This window comes from Leucopleurus acutus (genome assembly GCF_964270905.1).
Source record: "Leucopleurus acutus genome assembly, chromosome: 21".
Lineage (NCBI taxonomy): Eukaryota > Metazoa > Chordata > Mammalia > Artiodactyla > Delphinidae > Leucopleurus > Leucopleurus acutus.
The window spans coordinates 34,878,153-34,900,667 of record NC_139163.1 but is presented as its reverse complement, the minus strand read 5'-3'; the positions used below and the strand labels follow the sequence as shown (position 1 = coordinate 34,900,667).

Sequence of the window (22,515 nt, the reverse complement as noted above, 5' to 3'; positions counted from 1 at the left end):
CCAGCCCCACCACCAGCTCAGAGGGGAGCCTGGCAGGGGGAAGGCTGTGCCCCCCCCCCCCCCCCGTATTCCCTTCTCAAAGGAACCAGCTAGAGAGCGAGCAGCAGCGCCACTGGGGACGATGGCCACGCCAGCCACTGCGGGACGCCGGGGAGCGAAGGTCCACCGGACAGGAGATGAGCGTCCCCCAACTGCCAGCCACCCGCCTCCCCGCACAGCATCTCAAGGTCAGATGCGGGGCTCCAACTCCTGCCCGCCCGGGAGGGGCCTGCGGGCCGCTGTCACCTCGGTCCACACCTCTCGCAACACTCGGGCGCTCTGGGTCTCAAGTTTATGTCACTTAGGACACTCGCTGTGTACACGTGTGCAAGTGCATGTACACACTGCCGAGGCTCCACGTGCGCCAGATCTCTCAGAGCGGAGGACAGGCCACAGCACGTCTCCCTCAGCGGAAGGCAAGCGGCTCACACACTCCCCACATCCTCACTTTGACTCTTGTTCCTACAGCTTAAGAAAGGGTCCTAATGGCATTAAAAATCAATGAGCATGCATCCTCTCCGCAGAGGAGACGTTATTATCCATGCCAAATGGTTACTTGGCTTTATATTAAAAGTCCAAACATTTCAAATGATTAAGCCCCAAAGTGAAACTTTTAAATTTTGATATTCCTTTTGTATATGATTTCTGAGTCAAATGGACGCTTTTGCATCTGAGTCAAATGGACGCTTTTGCAAATCACTATAGTTCTTAGAAGGAAACACACTCTTGTGGAACAGAGACCCTGCTGCGCAGCCACAGAGCCAACTCACAGCGCGGTCAAAAACAGATTAGGAAATAGGATACATTGGCAAAAACGGTTTGAGACTGCAGAGTTAATTAAATAAACGCAAGTGTAACCACCACTACTACTGCAGCCTGGAGCTGAAGCTGAGCCTCCCAGCCCACGACTCCCACCCTCTGAACTGGACACGAGGAACGACAGGCAGTGTGCATAGACGAATACACTGCACTCAACCACTCACTCACACACACTCAGTTTTGCTTTAAATATACCAACATGCTGGCTAATAAAGTTTTAATCTCTAGTTATCTAATACTTATATACTTTAAGATAGGCAGTAAGCTCAGACAACTAAGGCCAGTGGCTCTTCTTTGGGGAGAGGCCGGAAAAGAGACCTAAGTATAAAAATACTAAAGTTTTAACCTGGTCCATAGCCTGTCCTAAAATTCTTTTACCTGTGTCTAGATGCTAATTTGTGCAACCGCAGGCCTGGAGGGCAGTCCCAGATCTCTGGAAGCCCTGATCTGCTGCAGGGCTGGCGATAGTTCTTTAAGGTGAAGAGGATGAGGACGCAGTGCTAGGAGGGTGGTTTGGGCTGCTGTAAAACTGACACAGGAACATAAATGATACGCTGGGCACTGAGCTAATTCTTCTGAAAGCTCTATTTTTCTGGACTAATTACAACAATAAAGAACGTGTGCTTTAAAGCATCACATTTTGTAATAAGCCCCAAATTGTCAGTTTGACTTTATGTTTAAGTGCTCTTAATACTGAAGTTGCTAAGACTGCACAGGCTGCCTGTGTTTTTTTTTTTTTTCCCCTTTCTTTCTGTATATTTCAAATTATAATGAGCTACAGCCCCACCCCGGGTATTGTACACAGTACACTGAAATAGTTTAACAAAGTTAGTTCAGAGCCATTTTTGCTCTGGTGATTCAAAGCTCACAGACGAAATTTTCTAGCATAAAATCTTATCATTAAAAAAATTAATCAAAATATCATTTGAATTTAAGTTTAATAAAACAGTACCACTGTATAGACTCTCAAAAACTGCATTATATATTCAATCCTATGAGGTTTTTACTTGCTTTTCATATCACACTGGTTAAGGACAAAAATAAATTTGATGTACATATGCCATATACTGATGTACAATCTACACGTTGATACAATATAGATACATACAACTATAAATACCCACAACTATGACATTGGAAGGTGACAGAAGGCATACTCTTGGATGCCTGACATACTATCAATATTCTCCAAAAGCCTGCAACACTACAGACACACACGTAAATTACAAAGAATGAGCCAAAGAGACCTAAGGAAACCTACTGTATATACAACTACTTAACTTGCGGTATTTTCTTGCTGTTGCAGTCAAGTCCACAGACTGTCATGCAGATTCACACCTTTACTGGCACTCTCTGTCTGAAGACATTCTCTCTGCAGGCACTGGCCACTCACTGTCCTAGGCAGAGGCTTCCCGCTCGGGCTTTGGGTACTCTGGGCACAAAAGGAAAATGGCAATGGCTTTGGACCTTGGTCCTCCTTTTGAGAGTGAGACACTGAGAAGAGAGCAGAAGTGGTGACAAAGCACCTTTCATCACTGTTGGGTTATTCTGTGTGAGCTACTGGTCTCTGAAGTCCTCTGGGTAACTTGGTACTATAAGATGTCCAAGGCCAATGGAGACACCTGTTGCCCGGGGCAGACTGTTGGCCTGGGAGAAGAGACAGCCAGAAAGCTTTGGAACCAGGAAGGCCCAGAGGCTCATCTCCTTACAAAAGCTGATCTTCTGTCAGAGTAACTCAGATGCTCCGTGAGAAAAGCAGGTGCTAGTTAAGCCCAAGTCACACTAGTCATTAACCAGGCTCTACCGTGAACAAGTCCTGGGTGCCACTTTGATTCCTGTTTAACAGCGCTAATCTTATAATTGCAAAAATTCTGACAACTGAAAAGTGAAGGGATCAGGAGGTTTTCCATTGTTGCAGCTAAGGAAGGTGGCTCCCCACCTGCTGAACCCTTGGCCCGGTCCACAACAGCTACACTACAGAGCTTTGGACCACAAGGCTGAGAATGCCCTGTGAACTTGGCCTTAAAAAAGCTTAACAAGGAAAAATGCCAAAGAATCAAATTCCAGTGACCACTAACTAAACCCAAGAAAGTGTTCAAAGTAAGACAATGGAGAAACTTCTTTAAGGTCAATTTTCTTCCAATTGTCTATGATTAGGGATAAAGGCAGAGAAGAGGTGCGCTCGAGGCCAAAGCAAGCCCTGCCCTACCTAAGAATGTCTTCCCCGGCTCTTTCTGTGCTGGAAGGACAACAGGCCAGGGCTGGCAGGAGGCTCCTTCCCTGCTGGGTACGTAAACCCCTCTCCAGCCTCAGGGGTTCTGTGCTTTGGCCACAGGGTGAAACACAAACACAAGAGACCAACCCTAGACTGGCCTTGGAGAGCCAGCCAATTTTTCTCTCCCAGAATTAACTCCCTCACGTCACTTCTGACCAGGAAACACTCATCTTTGGAATGAGGATCACAGCCGGAGAAGCAAAGACGGTCCTGCACAGGTGCTCTCCATCCTCTTTACGCAAGAGCAACAGAAAAGGTTCACATGGTCCAGGACTGCAGTCCCCCAGACGACTCTCCACACGAGGTAATTAAAATGTGCAGAAGTGTTGCTTGGTTTAATCAGGCATTACTAAGAGTCAGCAAATGATATCTGTAAAAAGCATACTTCAAATAATGTCTATGGCTGGCAATAAAATAAAGACTCTTGCATGCTAGTAATTAGGTTTCGATTGCTAACAAGGAAATCCTGACCCCTCCCTGTAAATGTCAACATGTGAGGTGGGGGAACACACTCTGAGACACTTTGGTTCCGGTTCCACACACGGCTGCTTCTATGGACAATTCGGCAACAAGACCGTCATCAAGGTATTTTGATGACTCTCAAGATTTTCTACACTAAAAATTAATATTAGGTGTATTTCTGCAAAGAGGAATAATAACTTATTAGATGGAGAGAGATCGCAAGGCTCCTGGTACTAAGGGATGGGTGAGGGATGGGGGGCAGTACCTTCAGAAGGGAAGGAGGGGGCTCCCCTGTACCGTGAACTGGGTGGCAGGCGTGGAGGAACTGTGAAGGGGAAGGTCTTCAGTCATGTCTCCTGACTAGACACCACGGGAAAGAAATGATCACAAAGGAGACCCTGGTTGGCTATGGGCAAGGCTCTCAGGATCCTGTCACAGAAGGGGCCTTGTCTCCTACAGGATAAGCTCTTGGCCTGCAAGGAGCACTGGCACCAGACAGTCCAGAGGCCTCAGGGGGAGGTGTTCTCAGCCCATCCCCTAACGATGGCAGTCTGGGATCATGGCTCACAAAATAACCGTTGCAGTTGTTTTTCAAGATAAACTATGGGAATGCAGTATATACCACAGCTTCAAAAGTGCCCTTCTCATCTGTCTCTCTATTAGCATATCCAGAAGTTCTTGGAGATAACATTAGTGAGTCACACAGTGAGCACAACGCCGTCGTGGTGCTGATGCTCACTGGGCATTTCAGAGCTGCTCGAGTGTCTAAACACTGCAGCAAGGTACCATTCCATGTCTGGTACAGACTCTAAGTGACACACACGGAGACATTCGACATACACAGACACACACATACTGGGAGCACACACATTCAAGCCAGTCAGGGATGTTGATTCTTCTTTAGTTATTGAAGCTCAGAGATGATATGGTCTAGGTACCTCTCTCGCCTCTGCTTAGGATAAAGATCTAGGCAGAAAGCACACACACTGATGATTCAGATTCTAGGAAGAAAGACTATTCCCTTGTAGAAACCTTGGATTCAGTCAGAAGCTACAAAGAAAGAATCAGGTACATGGGCCATGTTGGTAACTACCCTGTTTGTTTCTAGGTCTTGAAACAAATTTAGTCACTGCCTTTACCTAATAAACAAGATAGAGGGTTAGAGGGAGTTTTTCAAATGTGTGGCAAAAACACCACAAAGCAAGCAGCTACAACCTTACGGAGGGGTTTCTCCTTTCTGGGCACCAGCAAGTATGGGCATTTCTACAGCTGAAGGAAGGGCATGTTAATAAATAGTCCTGTATAAATGCTGGTGCATCAGAACAAAATACCACTAGAAAGTACCATGGTTCAGGAGCAGGTTTTCTCTAATTCCCTGGAGCCATGCTACCCACACAGAGTCCCTGAGCCTCTAGTCACACAGCACCTTAACTAGTAAACCAAGTAGAAAAGAGCAAATCTCTGTGGGAGAGAAAAGAACATTCGAAGTGATTCCATTCACTCTGAACTTGTGGAGATTCTAGGTTTAAGGATCACAGAGTTTTCAGGTTCCAAAATCAGAAAGTTCTAACTCACAGTGGGCTCAATTTTCACTCCTTTCTTCTCCTCAGTAAGAGAATGTTCTGTTTATCACCCTGAATTTCAAAGGGACTGTCCCTGGAATAAGCTTATGACTGCTCTGAGCAGATACAAAGAAATGATTTAGAATCAAGGGTTTATTTTAGGGTGAAGCGGCTTCACAGAGACAGAGACAAGAACAGACTAAGGGACTCTGTGTTTGTCACCAGGAGATTCCTCAGTTTTCCAGCCATAATTCCTTCAGATTTTATTCCTTTCAGATTTATTGTAAAGAATCAACATTCTATTGCCAAACAACTATAGGGAAAAACAACTTTTTCCTTCCTTATTTTGCTTTATTAAGGAAAGAATGAAAGGGGCTCCATTTTGATATTATTTTGTTAGGAAGACCCCAAATTCTTACAACCAGGAGACAACACCATGCCTATATATATAAAAGAACCTAATTCCCGGATGGCAGGGTATCCACCACAGATGGCTCTGGATTCCTTGTCTAGACCCTGTGGGAGTGGGGTAACAACTTCCTGCAGATCAAAAACACATCTCGCTGCTGCAGCCCCCAAGAGTCCATTGTTGCCACCATCCTTTAGAAAACAAAATGAACTTGGGGCCACCTTGCCTCAGCCTTCAAAAGACGCCACTTCCTCCTTCCTTGCTTGGCTGAAATGGAATCTACACTTCAAGCGAGCTAACGTGCTTCTTAAATTCCCCAGGCCTGAGGTCCTTGCCCCCCTCTACCCCCACCAGCAGGGCCGGACTCAACACTAAGCACTCAGATGCATGAGGCCTCACAGGGGAGTGGCACCTCCCGTGAGTGTAACTCTTAACTGAACTTCTGCGAGCGCGAGAGCTGGATTCTACCTCTGTGACTGGGCAAGATTTCACATGAAAAGGCTTATATTAACTCTGGCTAGAATTTTCTAAACTACAAAGTTTGTCCAGTTAAGTGTTTCACAATGGATTAAATCTTTAACCTTTATAAAAAGTGTTAACAGCTGATTTGAGAACACACAAAACAACTGAGCAGAGTGCAAATGAGAGAACCCTGAGGGAGAAGCGATACATAATCCATTCTGAAATCATGATCCCCTCCCCTCACAAAAGGTGCATTAGTTATCAGGTAGCAGAAATCATCAAAGCAAAGAAATCAAGAGCAAAGAGACAATCTGTACAGAAACTAACAAAAATATACAATAGGAAAGGTTACTAATGCACCATTTAGTCACAGACTTTGTTTTAAATATATTCACGGATTCACCAGAAAGATCTTGAAAAACTCTATTTTGCTCCACGACCAGCACTTCCTGGCCGCAGATGGATTCTAAGTGACTTTTTGCTTAATGCCTGGAGTTTCAGGTCGGTGGTCTTTCCTTTCCGACACGTTTCTCTTGACCTTGGCGGTGACCGGAGATGCATCTGGGTTCAGCGAGGGGCTGGAGTGCGACTTCTTCAGGCCCGCGGCGCCCCCTCCACCGCTGCTACTCAGCAGCTCCAGGCCCCCCTCTTTCAGAAGGCGGACATACATCTCATAGCGGGTTTTCTGCAGGGAGTCAGAGAAGAGGGGTCAGTATACTGTCACAGGCACACGGCGCAAGGCGCCAGCGAGCTCACTTCCCGAAGGGCAGGGCTGGCAGCTCAGGAGGCTGACTGATGGTTTCATCGATTCGGTAAGACATAAAGATAGAATGTGAGTTCTCCTTCGTTCTGCATTCTGCAGGAATGGCTATGAGCTGGAGGAAGCCTGCTTCCTGAACACTCAGCACAAGAAAGTGTGAGTTGGAAGAGCTGCGGCCTCCGGTTTTGGGGACCAGATGGCTCTCAGGCTCAGGCCTGCAGCCACTGGGGCCGCCCCACAAGGCCGTGGCCAAGGCCTCCCCTGAACCTGGCTGGGGTGCGGTTCTTTACTCCCAACTTGAGGAAGCAGTTGGTGGTGAACCTGTACTCCTGTCCCCTACGGGACCACTAACACTTCCTAGAAGCTGCTCTGGGTTTCCTGCTACGGCTTTTCTGCTAGGATTACCAACTTCTCAGAGTACTATGGTTTCTTGCAAAACTTCAAATTATCCCCTGATGCTGTTCTTTATTCTACACATTTTTTTTCATCAACTGTTCATTGAGTGTCTACTATGTTTTGAACGGCTCCTTGATTTTCTTGTCTCTGGGTATCTTTTTCTAAGAATAATTGAGAAGAACACTGCAGAGATTTTTTTTCTCTAACCTTTACTGGTGCTGCTTTTCTTTTCTTAAGTTTGTATCTGAGTCACTATATAGAGCTATTGTGTACATAGTGCAAATTACAGAAGGGTCGCAGATTCTCGATTTGATAGATTCTAGTCAAAATAAGTCTCTCATCATACTGCTTCAACACATGAAGGATCTGTAGAAGGCCTAAAGTATTTTCTTTCTCAGCAAAAGAACAGCTCAGTTATAAATTGTCCCAACAAAGGCAGCAAAGTCTTTTATAACTCTAAGTCTTTTAGGGATTTTTCTGGTCAAATTGAGATTTTATATATCTGTTTTAAATTAATAATTATGAAGGTGAAGCTACTTGAAGCTACTCTTTCAAGTTGTTTTGTTCAAAAGTAGGTAAAAGCTGCTAGTCATTAAGCTTGCTCTGGGTTTGGTCAGTAGCCATGTTGAGGTGCCAAGCTTTGGTTGACGATGATTACATTATGGGGTGCCCACAGGCTAACTTGAGGGCATTAACACAAGAATCATATACAATTGGTACGTTATTATCCCTGTTTTACAGTAAAGGAAATAGAGGCAGAGATAAGTCCAAGACAGTAAAGAAGTGAAGCTGGGATATGGACTCTAGAACCCATACTCTTAAGCTGCATTTCCTTCCTGGGTATGAAAATATATGCAGGAATGTGTATTTTAGGATGACAACTCTGAGAGACTCTGTAGGTTTGGCCAATCAAAAGCCATTTTCAACCCTCCTCTTCTCCTATGTCCCTCCCACTGTTGATAAAACCAAATACTTACTTTCCCAGACACTCTTGCAGCTAAGATGGGCTGTGTGATATTTTGGCCACTGAGATATAAGGAGAACTCTCCCGGGGGACTTCTGCGAAAGCGATTTTGCTTTCTGATGAAAGGGGCAGGTTGAGAGGAGAAGCCACTGGTGCCAGCCCCTCACTCTTACTCCTTCCTTGACATGGATGTGATTCCTAAAGCTGTAACCCTGTGAAATGAGGCAGCAGGCGTGAAGGCAAAAGGACAGCATGCTAGGCCTGAGGGGAAATGGAAAGACAGAAAGAGCCCGGGTTCTTGATGACACAATGAGCTGGATCCAACTCTCAAAGCCCTTACTGCCTCTGACCGTCTTAAGTATGAATAATAAATACCCTTTGGGGTTAAGCCACTGTTAATCAGGTAATGGTTTTTTCCACCACATTTTTTCCTTCTAGTTTCTTTTGAGATATAATTGACACACAGCACTGTATAAGTTTAAGGTATACAGCATAGTGATTTGATTTATATACATCATGAAAGAATGATCACAAAATGTTTAGTGAACATCCATCATTTCATATAGATACAAAACTAAAGAAATCGAAAAATTTGTTTTTTCCTTGTGATGAGAACTCAGGATTTACTCTCCTAATGACTTTCATACATAACATACAGCAGTGCTAATTATATTTATCATGTGTTTCATTACACCCCTACTACTTATTTATCTTATAACTGGCTGTTTGTACCTTTTGACTGCCTTCATCCAATTTCCCCCTCCCAACTGGCAGCCAGAAATCTATTCTCTTTTTCTATGAGTCTGTTTATTTGTTTATTTCTTTTTGATGTATAATTGACCTACAACACTATGTTAGTTCCTATTACACAACATAGTGATTCAACATTTCTATACATTTCAAAATGATCACCATGATAAGTCTAGTTACCAACTGTCACCACTCAAAGATATCACATAGTTACTGGCTATATTCCCCATACCCTTGACTCATTTATTTTGCAACTGGAAGTCTGTGTCTCTTGATCTCCCTCACCTATTTCTCTCCCCACCCTACACCTCTCCCCTCTGGCAACCACCTGTTTGTTCTCTGTATCTATGACTCTGTTTCTGTTGTTATGTTTGTTCATCTGTTTTGTTTTTAATAGATTACATGTATAAGTGAAATCATATTGTATTTGTCTTTCTCTGACTTATTTCACGAAGCATAACACCCTCTAGGTCCATTCATGTTGTCACAAATGGTAAGATTTCATTCTTTTTTATGACTGAGTGGTATTCAATTGTATATATACCACATCTTCTTTATCCACTCATCTGTTGGTGGACACTTATGCTGCTTCCATATCTTGGCAATTGTAAATAATACTGCTATGAACATTGGGTACATTATCTTTTTGAATTAGTGTCTTCATTTTCTTTGGATATATACACAGAAGGGGAATTGCTGATCACATGGTAGTTCTGTTTTTAGTTTTTTTAAGGACTGCTTTCCACAGTGGCTGTTTTTAGTTTTTTTAAGGACTGTTTTCCACAGTGGCTGCACCAATTTTATTTTTAACTGAAGTAGAGTTGACTTACAATGTTGTGTTAGTTTCAGGTGTATAGCAAAGTGATTCAGTTTTATATAAATCTGAAAAAGAATATATATATTCTTTTATAGGTTATTGCAAGATATTGGATATAGTTCCCTGTGCTATTACACAGTAGGTCCTTGTTTATCTATTTTATATATAGTAGTGTGTATCTGTTAAACCCAAACTCCTAATTTATCCCTCCCGCTGGCTGCACCAATTTACAATCCCACCAACACTGTAGGGGGGTTCCCTTTTCTCCACAGTCTCGCCAACATTTGTTATTTGTGTTCTTTTTGATGATAGTCATTCTGACAGGTGTGAGGTGATATCTCACTGTGGTTTCGATTTGCATTTCCCTGATGATTAGCAATGTTGAGCACCTTTTCATGTGCCTCAAGTACTGTTAATTGCAGATGAAAGCATCACTAATTGATACACATTCCAATTTTAGTAAAGAAGTAACAAAGGAATAAAATATTAATCTTTTCTCAGAAAGCTATCAATACATAAGGGTTTAATAAGGGCATATGCTAATAAAAATATGTCATAAGTATTACACAGTAGTCTACGCATCAGTGAAATCTAAAGTCATGTTCATTCTAGGAATTTAGAGACTTAATCTGTCTCTAAACTGCCTTGGTGGCAAGAATAAAATGCAGGAAAGAACTGTATTTTAATATGAATAAGGTTTAGTAAAATGATCTAAAGACAGTTTAAAAATACATTCAGAAAATCAATATAAGGCATACTATTTCACAAAACTAGGGCATTTATACAATAAAAGGGATATGAAGGACAATTTTTTGAGATGACTTGAAAGAGGACAAAAGAAGAAAAGGTGACTGGGCCATTTTCTACTAGCTTTTGAAGAAACTGACATTATTGGGAAAATTCACCAAAAAAATGCATAAATTAAAGCAATTTCATCCACTCATTTTACAGCTCCAGCTGCAAATCTGTTGCCCCCATAAATTACATCTGTGTGTCAATCAATAAACAAAAGGCAGAGCACAGAGGAGTGGCAGTACATGAATCATCAGATGAGAAGAAAAGGCAAAGCAAAGCAAAGGGTGAAAGGGGGCCGGCAACCAGGACTGCTCAGATGTTGAGAGAAATAAGGAAAAAAATAATGTGGGTTTGTTTAGGAACTTCCAATGGCTGTGCTCTATTTCTGAGTTAAAAGGGCTTACAGGGACACAGGCTACTAAACCCAGTAATACAGCTTTGCTTTCTACCATTCTCTGTGGCCAAGCCAAATTCCTCTTTAAAATATTTTAGGAAAACTTATCTTTAATCTCAGGACTCTTCAGTACTACTGGAAGGACTGTGATCTACGTTCTTCTGGGATTACAGACTCACCAAATTTGTAAACCTCTATCCAGAGGCTTTGGGGCCAAAAAAAGATTGCCTCTGAGCAAAGACAGGCAGCTCTGAATGCAGCCCGAGGCGTGAAGGGTTAGGACTGCCCGCAAAATTCTTCTCCAAGACCTCTCCTGACTTCTCCCCTCTGGGGTGGCAAAGTCAGACTTCTTCCTAACAATGCAACCATGTGCCATCTTTGGGAGGGTTTATTTCCTTTTTTCCTTTCAGAGAAGACATGACTCTTTTTTCTAAGACCAATCCTGAAATTTTTTTTAGGTTAGAGCTGGTGTTTAGGGAAAAGCAGAGCAACAGCAGGAAGTGTACTTCTCAATCACTTTTTAACCTGATGTGCCAGTTTAGAGACTGAAAACCTGAGGGTCATGTTCCAATGGTCAATCTCAGCCAAAGAAGCTGGTAGAGGACAGAGCAGCAAACACTGTTTGCTGCTTCCCTAGCAGCCTCCTCTTGCAGCTGACGGAGTTGTGCTTTTCACTGAGGGTGTCATGTTCTAGCCTAACCCCAGGACAGGAATCGTGGTCTAACACAGAAGGGATAACCCTCATCCCCTTGCCAGTCAATGTTGCAGCCCTGTGACCTAGACCTGGCCAGTGACATGTAAGGAGAGCCGACTAGGGTACTTCCATGGAAGCAGCTTTTGGTGCTCTGATAAAAGTTGGGAGATGAAATGTTCGGAGCTATGGCAGGCACTTTGAAACCATGAAACGATAAGCATGAAAACAAAAAAGCCAATGTGCTAAGGATAGCAAATCAGAAGTTTAGAAAGATCATATATCTTTGGTGGCAACTCTCAAGCAGCCAGTGACCATCTACTTCAAGTTTTCTTAGATGAGATAAAGAATGTTTATACTGTTTAAAAACTTAGTCAAGTTTTCTATTATTTGCAGACTAATAAAATGGTCAACACTCAGCTTGGACTCACTCATAGAAACAACATCCCAATTGACTGACAAGGGCTTAATTTCCAAAATAGACAAACAGTTCATAAAACTCAATAACAAAAAAAACAAACAACTCAATCAAAAAATGGGCACAAGAAAAAAAAGAAAAAATGGGCACAAGACCTAAATAGACATTTCTCCAAAGAAGACAGACAGATGGCCAAGAGGCATGTGAAAAGATGCCCAACATCGTTAATTATTAGAGAAGTGCAAATTAAAACTACAATGAGGTACCACCTCATACCGGTCAGAATAGCCATCATCAAAAAGTCTACAAATAATAAATGCTAGAAAGGGTGTGAAGAAAAGGGAACCCTCCTACACTGCTGTGAGAATGTAAATTGGTGCAACCACTATAGAAAACAGTATGACAGTTCCTTAAAAAACTAAAAATAGAATTACCATATGACACAGCAATCCCACTACCGGGCAAATACCCAGAGAAAACCATAATTCAAAAAGACACATGCTGGGGAGGGGGAAGGGTGAGCTGTGACAGGGTGGGGGAGAGTCATGGACATATACACACTAACGAACGTAGTAAGGTAGATAGCTAGTGGGAAGCAGCCGCATGGCACAGGGATATTGGCTCGGTGCTTTGTGACAGCCTGGAGGGGTGGGATAGGGAGGGTGGGAGGGAGGGAGACGCAAGAGGGAAGACATATGGGATCATGTGTATATGTATAGCTGATTCACTTTGTTATAAAGCAGAAACTAACACACCATTGTAAAGCAATTATACCCCAATAAAGATGTTAAAAAAAAAAAAAAAGACACATGCACCACAATGTTCAATGCAGCACTATTTACAATAGCCAAAACATGGAAGCAACCTAAGTGTCCATCAACAGAATGGATACAAAAGATATGGGGTACACACACACACACACACACACACACACACGGTATCATTTATATGTGGGATCTAACATATGATACAAATGAATTTATTTACAAAACAGAAGCAGACTGACAAGACACAGAGAACAAACTTATGGTTACCAAAGGGGAAAGGGGGAGGGGATACATTAGGAGTTTGGGATTAGCAAATATTATATGTAACTACTATATATAAAATAGATAAACAACAAGGACCTATTTTATAGCACAGGGAACTATATTCAATATTCTATAGTAAACCATAATGGAAAAGAATATGAAAGAGAATATATATTTATAACTGAATTACATTGCTGTATACCAGAAACTAATGCAACATCAACTGTACTTCAATAAAAAACAGTATCTCAATTGAGCTGTACGTGCACTTCCTGTCATAATTTTATTTAGCAAAAGATATACTTAATTAATAGGCTTTGGTATAACATAGTTTTGTTGGGTTTTCTCTGAATATTCAACAAATTATTGATGGATGTTATTCCACTCTAAGCCATACTGTGGTCACATAATAAGTATTAAATCCATTGACTATTTTATTATTTTAATAGTTTTATACCAGTTGTTTGGTCGCCATGGGTGCTAGAGTACAGTTCTCTTGGTCCTCCCCTATAAGCCTACAACACGTAGGATATCAAGATTGTAAGAGTTAGCCAACAAATTGTCCTACAGCAGTTTCTGGATCTGGGTAATGATTAGTTAGTATACTAGTATTTACTAGGGAGCAGCCTGGAGATACTTCTAAAATCCTGAGGAAGGAAATTTGACAATAAAAACTTTGCTCCTTGATCCTTCTTTCTCCCATATCCCACATCCATCTGTCCCTCCATCTTCAGAATAAATTCAGAAGAACACCATTTCTCTCTGCTGCCACCACTTCCAGTCTGGACCTAGCACCATCACCTTGTGCCTGGATAACTGCGATAGCTGCCTCTCTGGTCCCCCTGCTCCCTCTCTGCCCCCCATGCATACACTTCTAGAAAGAGAGTCATGGGCTAAACTGTAAGAGTGTGTCATCTGCTCAAAATGCTCCAATGGCTTCTCATCCTTAAAAATCTTTCCAAACCCCAAATCCTTACACTGGCCTAGGAAACCCCCATCAGTGCCACCCCCTGCCCCCCAGTCTGGTGTCTTACTGCTCCCCCCGGGCATGCTGTGTGCCAGTCATCCTGCCTCCTGGCTGTCCTTGAACATAGCAGACACACTCCTGGCTCTAGACCTCTAGTACCTGCTGCTCTCTCTGCCCAAGAAGCATGGCCCCAGGAGCCCACGGGGCATATTCCCTGGCCTCCATCACCCCTTTCAGTCTTCACTCAAATGTCTCCTTTATGCAGAGGCCTTCCCTGGTCATCCAGACCTAAAACTGCCACACCTGCTCTTCGCACTGGACACTGCATTATTTTTCTCCTTAGCATTCTCACCATGAGACTTAGAGTTTGCTTATGAAACAATCTTGTCTATCTTCCCCCTGCCAATCCTAGAATGCAATCACATGGGGGCAAGGACTTGGCTTTTGTTTGTTAATATATCCCCAGCACAGAGAACACAGAGTATACACTAAGTAAACATTTGATGAGTGTATAAATGGAAGGAAGGAACAAATGAGAAAATAAATTTCTCATGTCTAATAGAAAACATATTTTGAACTCTTAATGTGGCAAATTCTAGAAAAATAAAACCATGGATATAGATGCAGAGGTAGATGCCCGATGAGCCCCTCCGTCAGTAGCCTCTAGGGAATGCTCTTTCACCTCCAGTGTTCCCCATTCCCATGTTTTCTACAAAAATGCTATGGTCTGACCCTAAGTGGCACCACTCAGCAAAGACTTATCTATGCCCCCCACATCCAGACCACGGCTGTCAAGACGCCACCCGCACAAACCCTGCAGAGTGTGTTGAGGCTGCGTCCTTAAGACTGGGGCTCTCTCTCTACAGAGAAAGAAAAGTAGTTTATATCATACTTTTGAGGTTCATAAAACAGAGACATATTTTCTGAGCGTCTCTTATGTAGTAGTACATGAAGACCAAATTTTATTACCCACTTGGAGCTTTAAAAAAAAACGTGAAAAACTGGACTTTTGGAGTGTGGAGTGTGGTGGTTCTTCATTTGTTAGTGACTAGATCTCATTCTGACATGAAGGGCAGCCTCTAAATTTACCTTCTAACAAAAGCATCCATTAAAAAGATAAGAGTTTGTCAATGGTCATTTATATGTGAATTCCTTTGCCTGATGACTCTTGCATGTGACTTACATGTAATGCACCAGGATCACATTTACCCTTGGGTAAATACTTCAACACTCACCTAAGATTCTAAGCTCTGTGGGTCAGAGTAGCAGCCTCATCAATATTAACATGGGAAGGAAACTGCTGCTGACACTAAGCAAGTAAATAATAACAATATGGAGGTTTTACACTTTTGCTCTGACAATAATGTTCATAACCAGATAGTAAAAAGGGAAGAAGAAACAGCAAAAAACCATGAATGTTTTAATTAATATGATTCATGCCACAAAGTAACCACTGTGCAAGCATGAACATAGCTCCAGATCGGGCACGTTAAAGATGAGATGGGCTGCAGAACGCAAGTCTGTGGGAAGCAATGTGACAGTGAAAAGAGCAGTCTTGGGGGCAGGTGGCCACTAACTATGGCATTGATTCACTTTCCTAAATCCTTGCTAGTTTTCATTACGTGGCCCTTCCAGGGTGTACTTTCATTAGGAAGGACAGAGGGAGCCTGAGAATGCGATGTGCTTTGGGGACAGTTACTGCCTTTGGTCAGGTTATTAAAGGTCTTTTTTTAAAAAATCATTTTCACAGTTGTTCCCTTTTTAAAAAATTTATTTATTTAATTTATTTATTTTTGGCTGCGTTGGGTCTTTGTTGCTGTGCGCGGGCTTTCTATAGTTGTGCCGAGCGGGGGCTACTCTTCGTTGCGGTGCGTGGGCTTCTCATTGCGGTGGCTCCTCTTGTTGCAGAGCATGGGCTCTAGGTGCACAGGCTTCAGTAGTTGTGGCACATAGGCTCAATAGTTGTGGCTTGCAGGCTCTAGAGCACAGGCTCAGTAGCTGTAGTGTACGGGCTTAGTTGCTCCGTGGCATGTGGGATCTTCCCGGACCAGGGCTCAAACCCGTGTCCCTTGCATTGGCAGGCGGATTCTTAACCACTGTGCCACCAGGGAAGCCCCGTTATTAAAGGTTTTGTCGTAGTCTCTGTGGATTCATTCTCAGATCAATTCTTAAAAATTTCAGAGCTGTATGCTCAGCTTCCTTGCTCAGAGATTCTCTGACAGTATGAATAGATTCATAGCAGTATAACTGTGTGAGCTGATCCCACTATCAGAAAATTGAGATGGGATTTTACCAAATCCAAGCTCAGTGGCTACTCTCTGCAGAGAAGCATCTGAACACTGCTTTTGTGGCTTTGTCCATTCAGCAAGCTCTCTCTCTTAATTTCCTTCGTAAGATTTGCGCTTTTCATAAAACCTTCTGTGACCGCTGAGAGCCAAAGACAATTCAAATGCTTAATGGCTTCTTTTTCTCCTAAAATCAAGTTGTTTATTCACTCTGTAACCTCCTTACTACATTGTTTTGCAACGTTAATTTATTAAGTTGGTCTTTAATCACCTGTAAGAATACTTCTCGAACATGTAGGAAAAATATCCCTTTCACTAGCAGCAATGCTTACTAGGGAGGAACAAAACAATACAGTATCCAAGGCCAAGTAAGCTGTGGCTTAGGTTGAATGTTAAGTGCTAAAAAAAAAAATCCTGAGTATTGTTATTATTTGAAAAGAAGTTTAATCACATCCACATCTGATGGAGCAGTTTCTTTTTTTTGAGTATGAGTTCTGCATACCATTTTTCATTTCATTTAATATAACACTATCTCCTTTTGACCTCTGATACATGAATACAATAGTAACAGCCTAAATGAAAAGAAAACTGCAACGGCAATTCTAACTTAGCGTTGCCATTTGCCTTCAGACCTCACTGCACCAGCAATCAAGTCCTGAATACATTTCCTCCTGACATTTCCCCTTCTCAGGCAGGAAGGGTAAAAGGCCAGCTTAAAATGAAAGGAGAAGAACACCAATAATGTCATGTACATAGCAAAACAATTTTTACTCCTAGATCTCTACATTGGAAAACAAAGAAACAAACCAAAACAATTAAAACAAGCCAACAAAACAAGGAGCTCTGGAAGAAACTGCTCATCTCCACTCTGCATTCTATAGGACGATGCAGAATTGACTTGCAGACTTTCTCCTTGCCCGGCTGGCTTACCCTCTGCTACCTGCTAACTTAAGAAAGCAATACATTAAAAACAGAGCTTTCTATAAGTTCTTATCTGAAAGCTATGCTAGGACTTACATTTTTAAAAGAAAATTTTAACGTTTTTTTCCCTATGCCATTCCCCTATCAGGCTTCTGCATGTAATGGTAACCCACTGCCAAAATATAGCAAATACACACATTTTTAGGTTGTATAGTTTGTATTCGTGGCTTTCTGGGAAAACCTGAGGCAGTGTGAATTCTATTGTTTTATTTCAGTCTACCTTTTGGCTCGACTGCTCTCTAAATGAACTTTGTGACTTCAATTAAAAACAAAACTAAAATAAAAAGCTTACTCATAATAATAATGTAAGCAGAAGAGGTCAAAAAACTCTAATACGGACAAAAAGCACTGGGTCTGCAGAAAGCGTTTTGAGCGTGTCTTTGTCTCCATCCTGGGTCCTGGTCTGATGCTCCTAAGGCGTCTGGTCTCTGCCCCCAGAGCTCCCACAGGCCCTTCAGGGAGCAGCGAGGGCTCAATGGCCACCCCTGTCGTGCTTGTCCCTCCCAGGGCCCCCAGCTGCCAGGCCCGGCCAGGCAGATCCCCTGCAGTGCTTTTCCCTTTGCAACATCTTTGTGGAGAAGAACAGGACTTCGGTGTCAAGGAGAGCTTTCCCAATTCTGAGAGCTAATTTTTAAAACCCTGCTGCCTTTCTCACTCTTCACACTTTGTTTCTCCAGCTCTCGAAACCCTTTCTATAAACCCAGTCTGTATTAGTACCCAGATTTTTTTTCTCTTCTTAGAAATTAAACTCGAAATTCTCAATTTAAAAGTCCACAAAGCTCACTTAGAAAACAGAACAGTTTGTTTTCTAGGTGGAAAACTCAAGAATTGTCCAGTTCCCACCTAGCCATGGGTCAGTCCTGCAGACCTGCCATGCACCAGGCTCCTGGCTCTGGGGGCCCTGCCCAGCGTGGCCTTGCATGAGGGTTTTGAAAATAGCTGAGAGTAAAATTAACGGGAAGAAGAAAATTAACTCTGGATCAATGGGATTAAAAAGTTTAATGGAAAAAAAAATTGTCCTTTGAAACACAGAGATGTGAAGTCAAGTTTCTACATACCCAAGATGAGTAATCTGAGCTAGAGAAATACTACTTATCTGGATAAGAGGCTAAATTTAACTCCTATGGGATAAAAGTTTGTCTCTCACTGAGTTTTTCCTTAGGGAACTCACATCTAAAACAAAATTTTAGTTTGTTATGACAACATTCTTATACAGGCCACACTCTTTTTTTTTTTTTTTCCGGTACGCGGGCCTCTCACTGTCGTGGCCTCTCCCGTTGCGGACCACAGGCTCTGGACGTGCAGGCTCAGCAGCCATGGCTCACGGGCCTCGCCGCTCCACAGCATGTGGGATCTTCCCGGACTGGGGCACGAACCCATGTTCCCTGCATCGGCAGGTGGACTCTCAACCACTGTGCCACCAGGGAAACACCTACAGGCCACACTCTTAATCCTTGGTTTATATTTAGTTTGTGCTTCTGGCTGTACTAGGATTCCCTAAAGTCGCACACAGTTTCTCTCAGAAATACGCTCCCGGGATTCTTTGTGGCAGCTGGCCTGTCACGTGCACAGGTCCCAAAACGCCAATGCCTGTCATAAGGGGACAGGTCAGTCTTTCTAGGAAATTTTAAAAGTAGGATTTGAGGAAGCTTTGAAGGTAAACTACCTTCCCCACTGACTTCCCAGGACACTTCATACCTAAGATATATTGATTGCTTTTGAGCTCAAAGCAGTTTTGTACCTTCTGCAGGCCCAGTTCAAATATCTCTCTTCCATCTCCCCAGTTCTGTGTCCAATTCTGAGCCTGTCTTGGTAAAGTATCTTTGACCCGTGGAGTCAGAACACTGAGCGACCAGGCCTCAGCAAGTCCCTCGCCCCCTCCAGTCTCAGGCTCCACAAGTGGCAGAATGAGGGGCAGCTATAAACTTCCCAGGACTCTCAAGGAGGGAAGCATGACACATGGATGAAGATGCAGTGCTGGTCCGGGGAGGGAAAGGCACATGGGAAACCAGCTGTGGTTGACTCTGTCCACAAACTGGCCAAAGGCCAGACCCGGTCAGGCAGGAAACCTCCGGTTGAGGTGAGAGGCCCCAACGTGTCCCTCGTGCACATGAGCCACACCTCCAGGAGCTGTCCAGGCAGACAGGTGCTCCTGCAAGAAGTCCGTGACCGGGGGACCTGCTTCCAGCCTTCCAGTGAGGGCTGTACTGAGAAGGCTAGTACAAACATAGGATTTTTGCATATGATTTTCCCCTAATATTTCCAGAAGATTTCTGAAAACATTTTAAGTTTTCATTATAAGTCTATTGAGTAATTCTGAATTAGATACACATAAAGAAGTGCAGTAGCCTGCTCCAACAAGCCTCTGCATCTCAGAGCAGGGGCTCAAGCACAGAAGCTTTTAAAACTCTTACATCAAAAGCGTACAGATTCTTATGGAAAGTAGTAGGAAGAAACCTAAAGTAGTTAGACAGAGATAAAGTATTCTGGGTAAAAAGAAAAAAACAGAGTTAGCACAGGAAAGGGCGGACAGTACCAGCAGTCTGCAAAAAAACGGATGGGAGGGTCACTTACCAAAAGGTCCAAGGGAATTGCAAAGGAGGCCGCTCACACTATTTGCATGAGAATAGCTTTGTGGGGAGACTGAAAGCGCACTTCCTTCTCACAAGTCACTGTGGTGACAGCACTCACACCAGGTGGGCCTCTTCTTTACTGAATCCCCACCCAGAAGTAACAATCAAAACAGTAAACAACAGGCACAGCACAGGCAGCCAGACAGAAGCGATACCGTCCACAAACTACTGTAGAGTCCTACGGTGCACAACAGCTGCACATCTTCCATTATGCATGAAACCTGCACCCCACTTGTGACCAGGCCTCCCAGTCCCAGCTGGCTTTTAGGGAGACTGAGCAGCACAGGAGCCACTGCCTCAGGCGGCTCCTGAGCACGTGCAATGTGGCCACCTTACACCGAGATGTGCCCTAAGTGTAAAGGTATACTAAAGTTTGAAGACTTAGGAAGAAAAGAGCGTCAAATATCTTAATATTTTATAGTGATTACATGTGGAAATGATAATATTTTGGACATATTGTGTTAAGTTGAAAAATCTTATTACAATTAATTCTACCAGTTTCCTTTTATTTTTAAGTGTAGCTACTAGAAAATTTAAAATTATATATGTGGTTTGCACTATATCTCTATTGGACAGAGCTGGTCCAGATCCCCTGATATCCCCAAATTGAACTATTCTTGTTTTACGTTTAACAACACTCTTAGGGATCATCGTGAGAGTGAGTTAATCTAATAAACTATTTGCTGTTAGTATGTATCTCGCATCAAAAATAAAGAGTTGGAGGCGACCTTATAGGTTAGTTCACCCAATCCCATCTCATCTCCACAGCCAGAAACTGAGGTCCAGAGAGGATAACTAGTACCAAACACATCAAGGATGAGACTAAAGTGGCCTCCTAACTTCCAGTCCATCCCTTTTCCTAATTTTACTATTTTATAATTGCAAGTATTTTCCCTTTTCTGGCAGACAGTACATTCACCCAAAGCAGTGACCCTCCTCAGAGCAGACATTTCAGGTGTAAGGAGGGATTTAGGGACAGAGTCACTGTGGGTCCTGTGACTGGCTGTTTGTTCTGCTTCTCAATCATCTGTTTAAAATGTGATTCAAAGGATCCTGTTGCTAAGCTTCTCCTCCCTTCAGAAGCGTGCACCATCTTTTACAGATGAAAATCCAGCGCTCTGTAGACCTCGCTCATTGTGTCATACAAAATGCAACTCCGAACGGCAATGCAAGACTCCTGTCTCTGTAGTTAACTGGACTTGTATGCCTGGGCAGATGCTGAACCTGGGTCTCTAGACTCTAACACTTAGTCTTCTATTAGAAAAAGAAAATTCCTAAACTTCCCCAAGAATTCTATTAACCTGCCATATCTTAGCTTCTCAGATCCAGACCAGGGATCACCTCTGTGATGTTTTCTGTAAAGCAGACAGTGCTGGATTCCAGGCTAGACCCTGTTACTGAGACTGAGACTCTTCTTCAAGTGAGACTGAGACTCTCGTTCAACTGAGACTCTCCCTTCGCTAGGGAGAAAGATGGTGATCACAGCTATCTCTGTACTTTTACAAACAAGGCGACTCACAAATTAACAGCTAGATTGTCTTGTTTCAGAGATGGATTAGCTTGTGGCGGCTGGCAGTGCACTGAAATATGCCCTTGCACTGCTCCTGTGAGAGAAAAAGTGGACCGTCACATGAAAATTATTTATCTGATGTTGACAAAGACTGAGCGATCTGAGGGAGCCGGGCTAAGATCACAAGCAGAGAATCTGTTCAAAAAGAAATACATCAAACCAGCACCTACCCACCGTGCAACAAATAGCCCAAAGATAAAACTGAGGGCTTACGCCCAGAAATTCATATTACGTGCGCTCCTTGATATGAGATGCTTTGAATTTCCTGAACGGCGCTGTATGGAATGTGCTCTTATTTCATATACGTCAATTTCAGAAGGAATCGCGCCATTTTACATGCCACCAAAAATTAGAAATTCAGAAAAAGATGCATCACGCCTCAAGGACGCCCTAGATTTTCTAGATTTAAAATATTCCGTCCCGAGAGATTTACATGTCTTACTAGAATGGACATTTGTTGTTTCTAAAATTGAGCTTCCAGCCATGTGGTTCGTGTGGGCCCTGCCTGCCTTAAGCCATAAGCATGTGCTACTCCAGGTCGAAATTCAGGAGTGGGCACGTGGCTGATTTCTAGCCCATTCAGCCAAGGGGACTTATTCTGCATCTGGGTAGAGCCATCAGGGACGTGGACTTCTTTTCCTGCTGGACTGGAACCTGAGAACACATGTACCTGGAAGTATCCATTTTCTAACCACAAAGAGACAGTTGATTCCAAAGCCCATGTTCAAAGATCTAAGACACAAAGCATATCCAACCGTCTGCAGCCTCTGTACAGGGATGGCAAACTGAACCGCCCCCAGGGGCCAGGCCAGCAACACAAATGTGGATGCCTGCTAGGCGTGATATACTAAGGGGTGGTGGGGAGGGACCTGCAGGTCTTCCCTAAATGCATTCAAATCTCAATGAAAACAAATACAGCACTGCAATGGCCAAAGAAAACATTCTGACCTTAGGTCTGCTGGCCCATGAAATGCACTGGTCTGGTGCTGCCCGCCAGGTTTGCCCTGGCTCTGCAGTGAACCCGGGAGCCTCTGT

At 43.2% G+C, this 22,515-nt stretch overlaps 1 protein-coding gene across 7 annotated transcripts in view; it reads right to left on the bottom strand.

Annotated features, from left to right (window-relative positions):
• Nucleotides 1–201: 201 nt before the first annotated feature.
• PSD3 (pleckstrin and Sec7 domain containing 3) overlaps nt 202–22,515 on the bottom strand; it is a gene marked incomplete at its 5' end in the record, with an annotated part of 582,691 nt that continues 560,377 nt past the window's right edge. For all 7 annotated transcript variants that reach the window (XM_082863887.1, XM_082863881.1, XM_082863882.1 and 4 more), the window contains one exon: nt 202–6,713. In XM_082863887.1, coding sequence (XP_082720013.1) covers nt 6,495–6,713 — 219 coding nt within the window. In that variant the 3' untranslated portion in view covers nt 202–6,494. The remainder of the gene's footprint in view (nt 6,714–22,515) is intronic.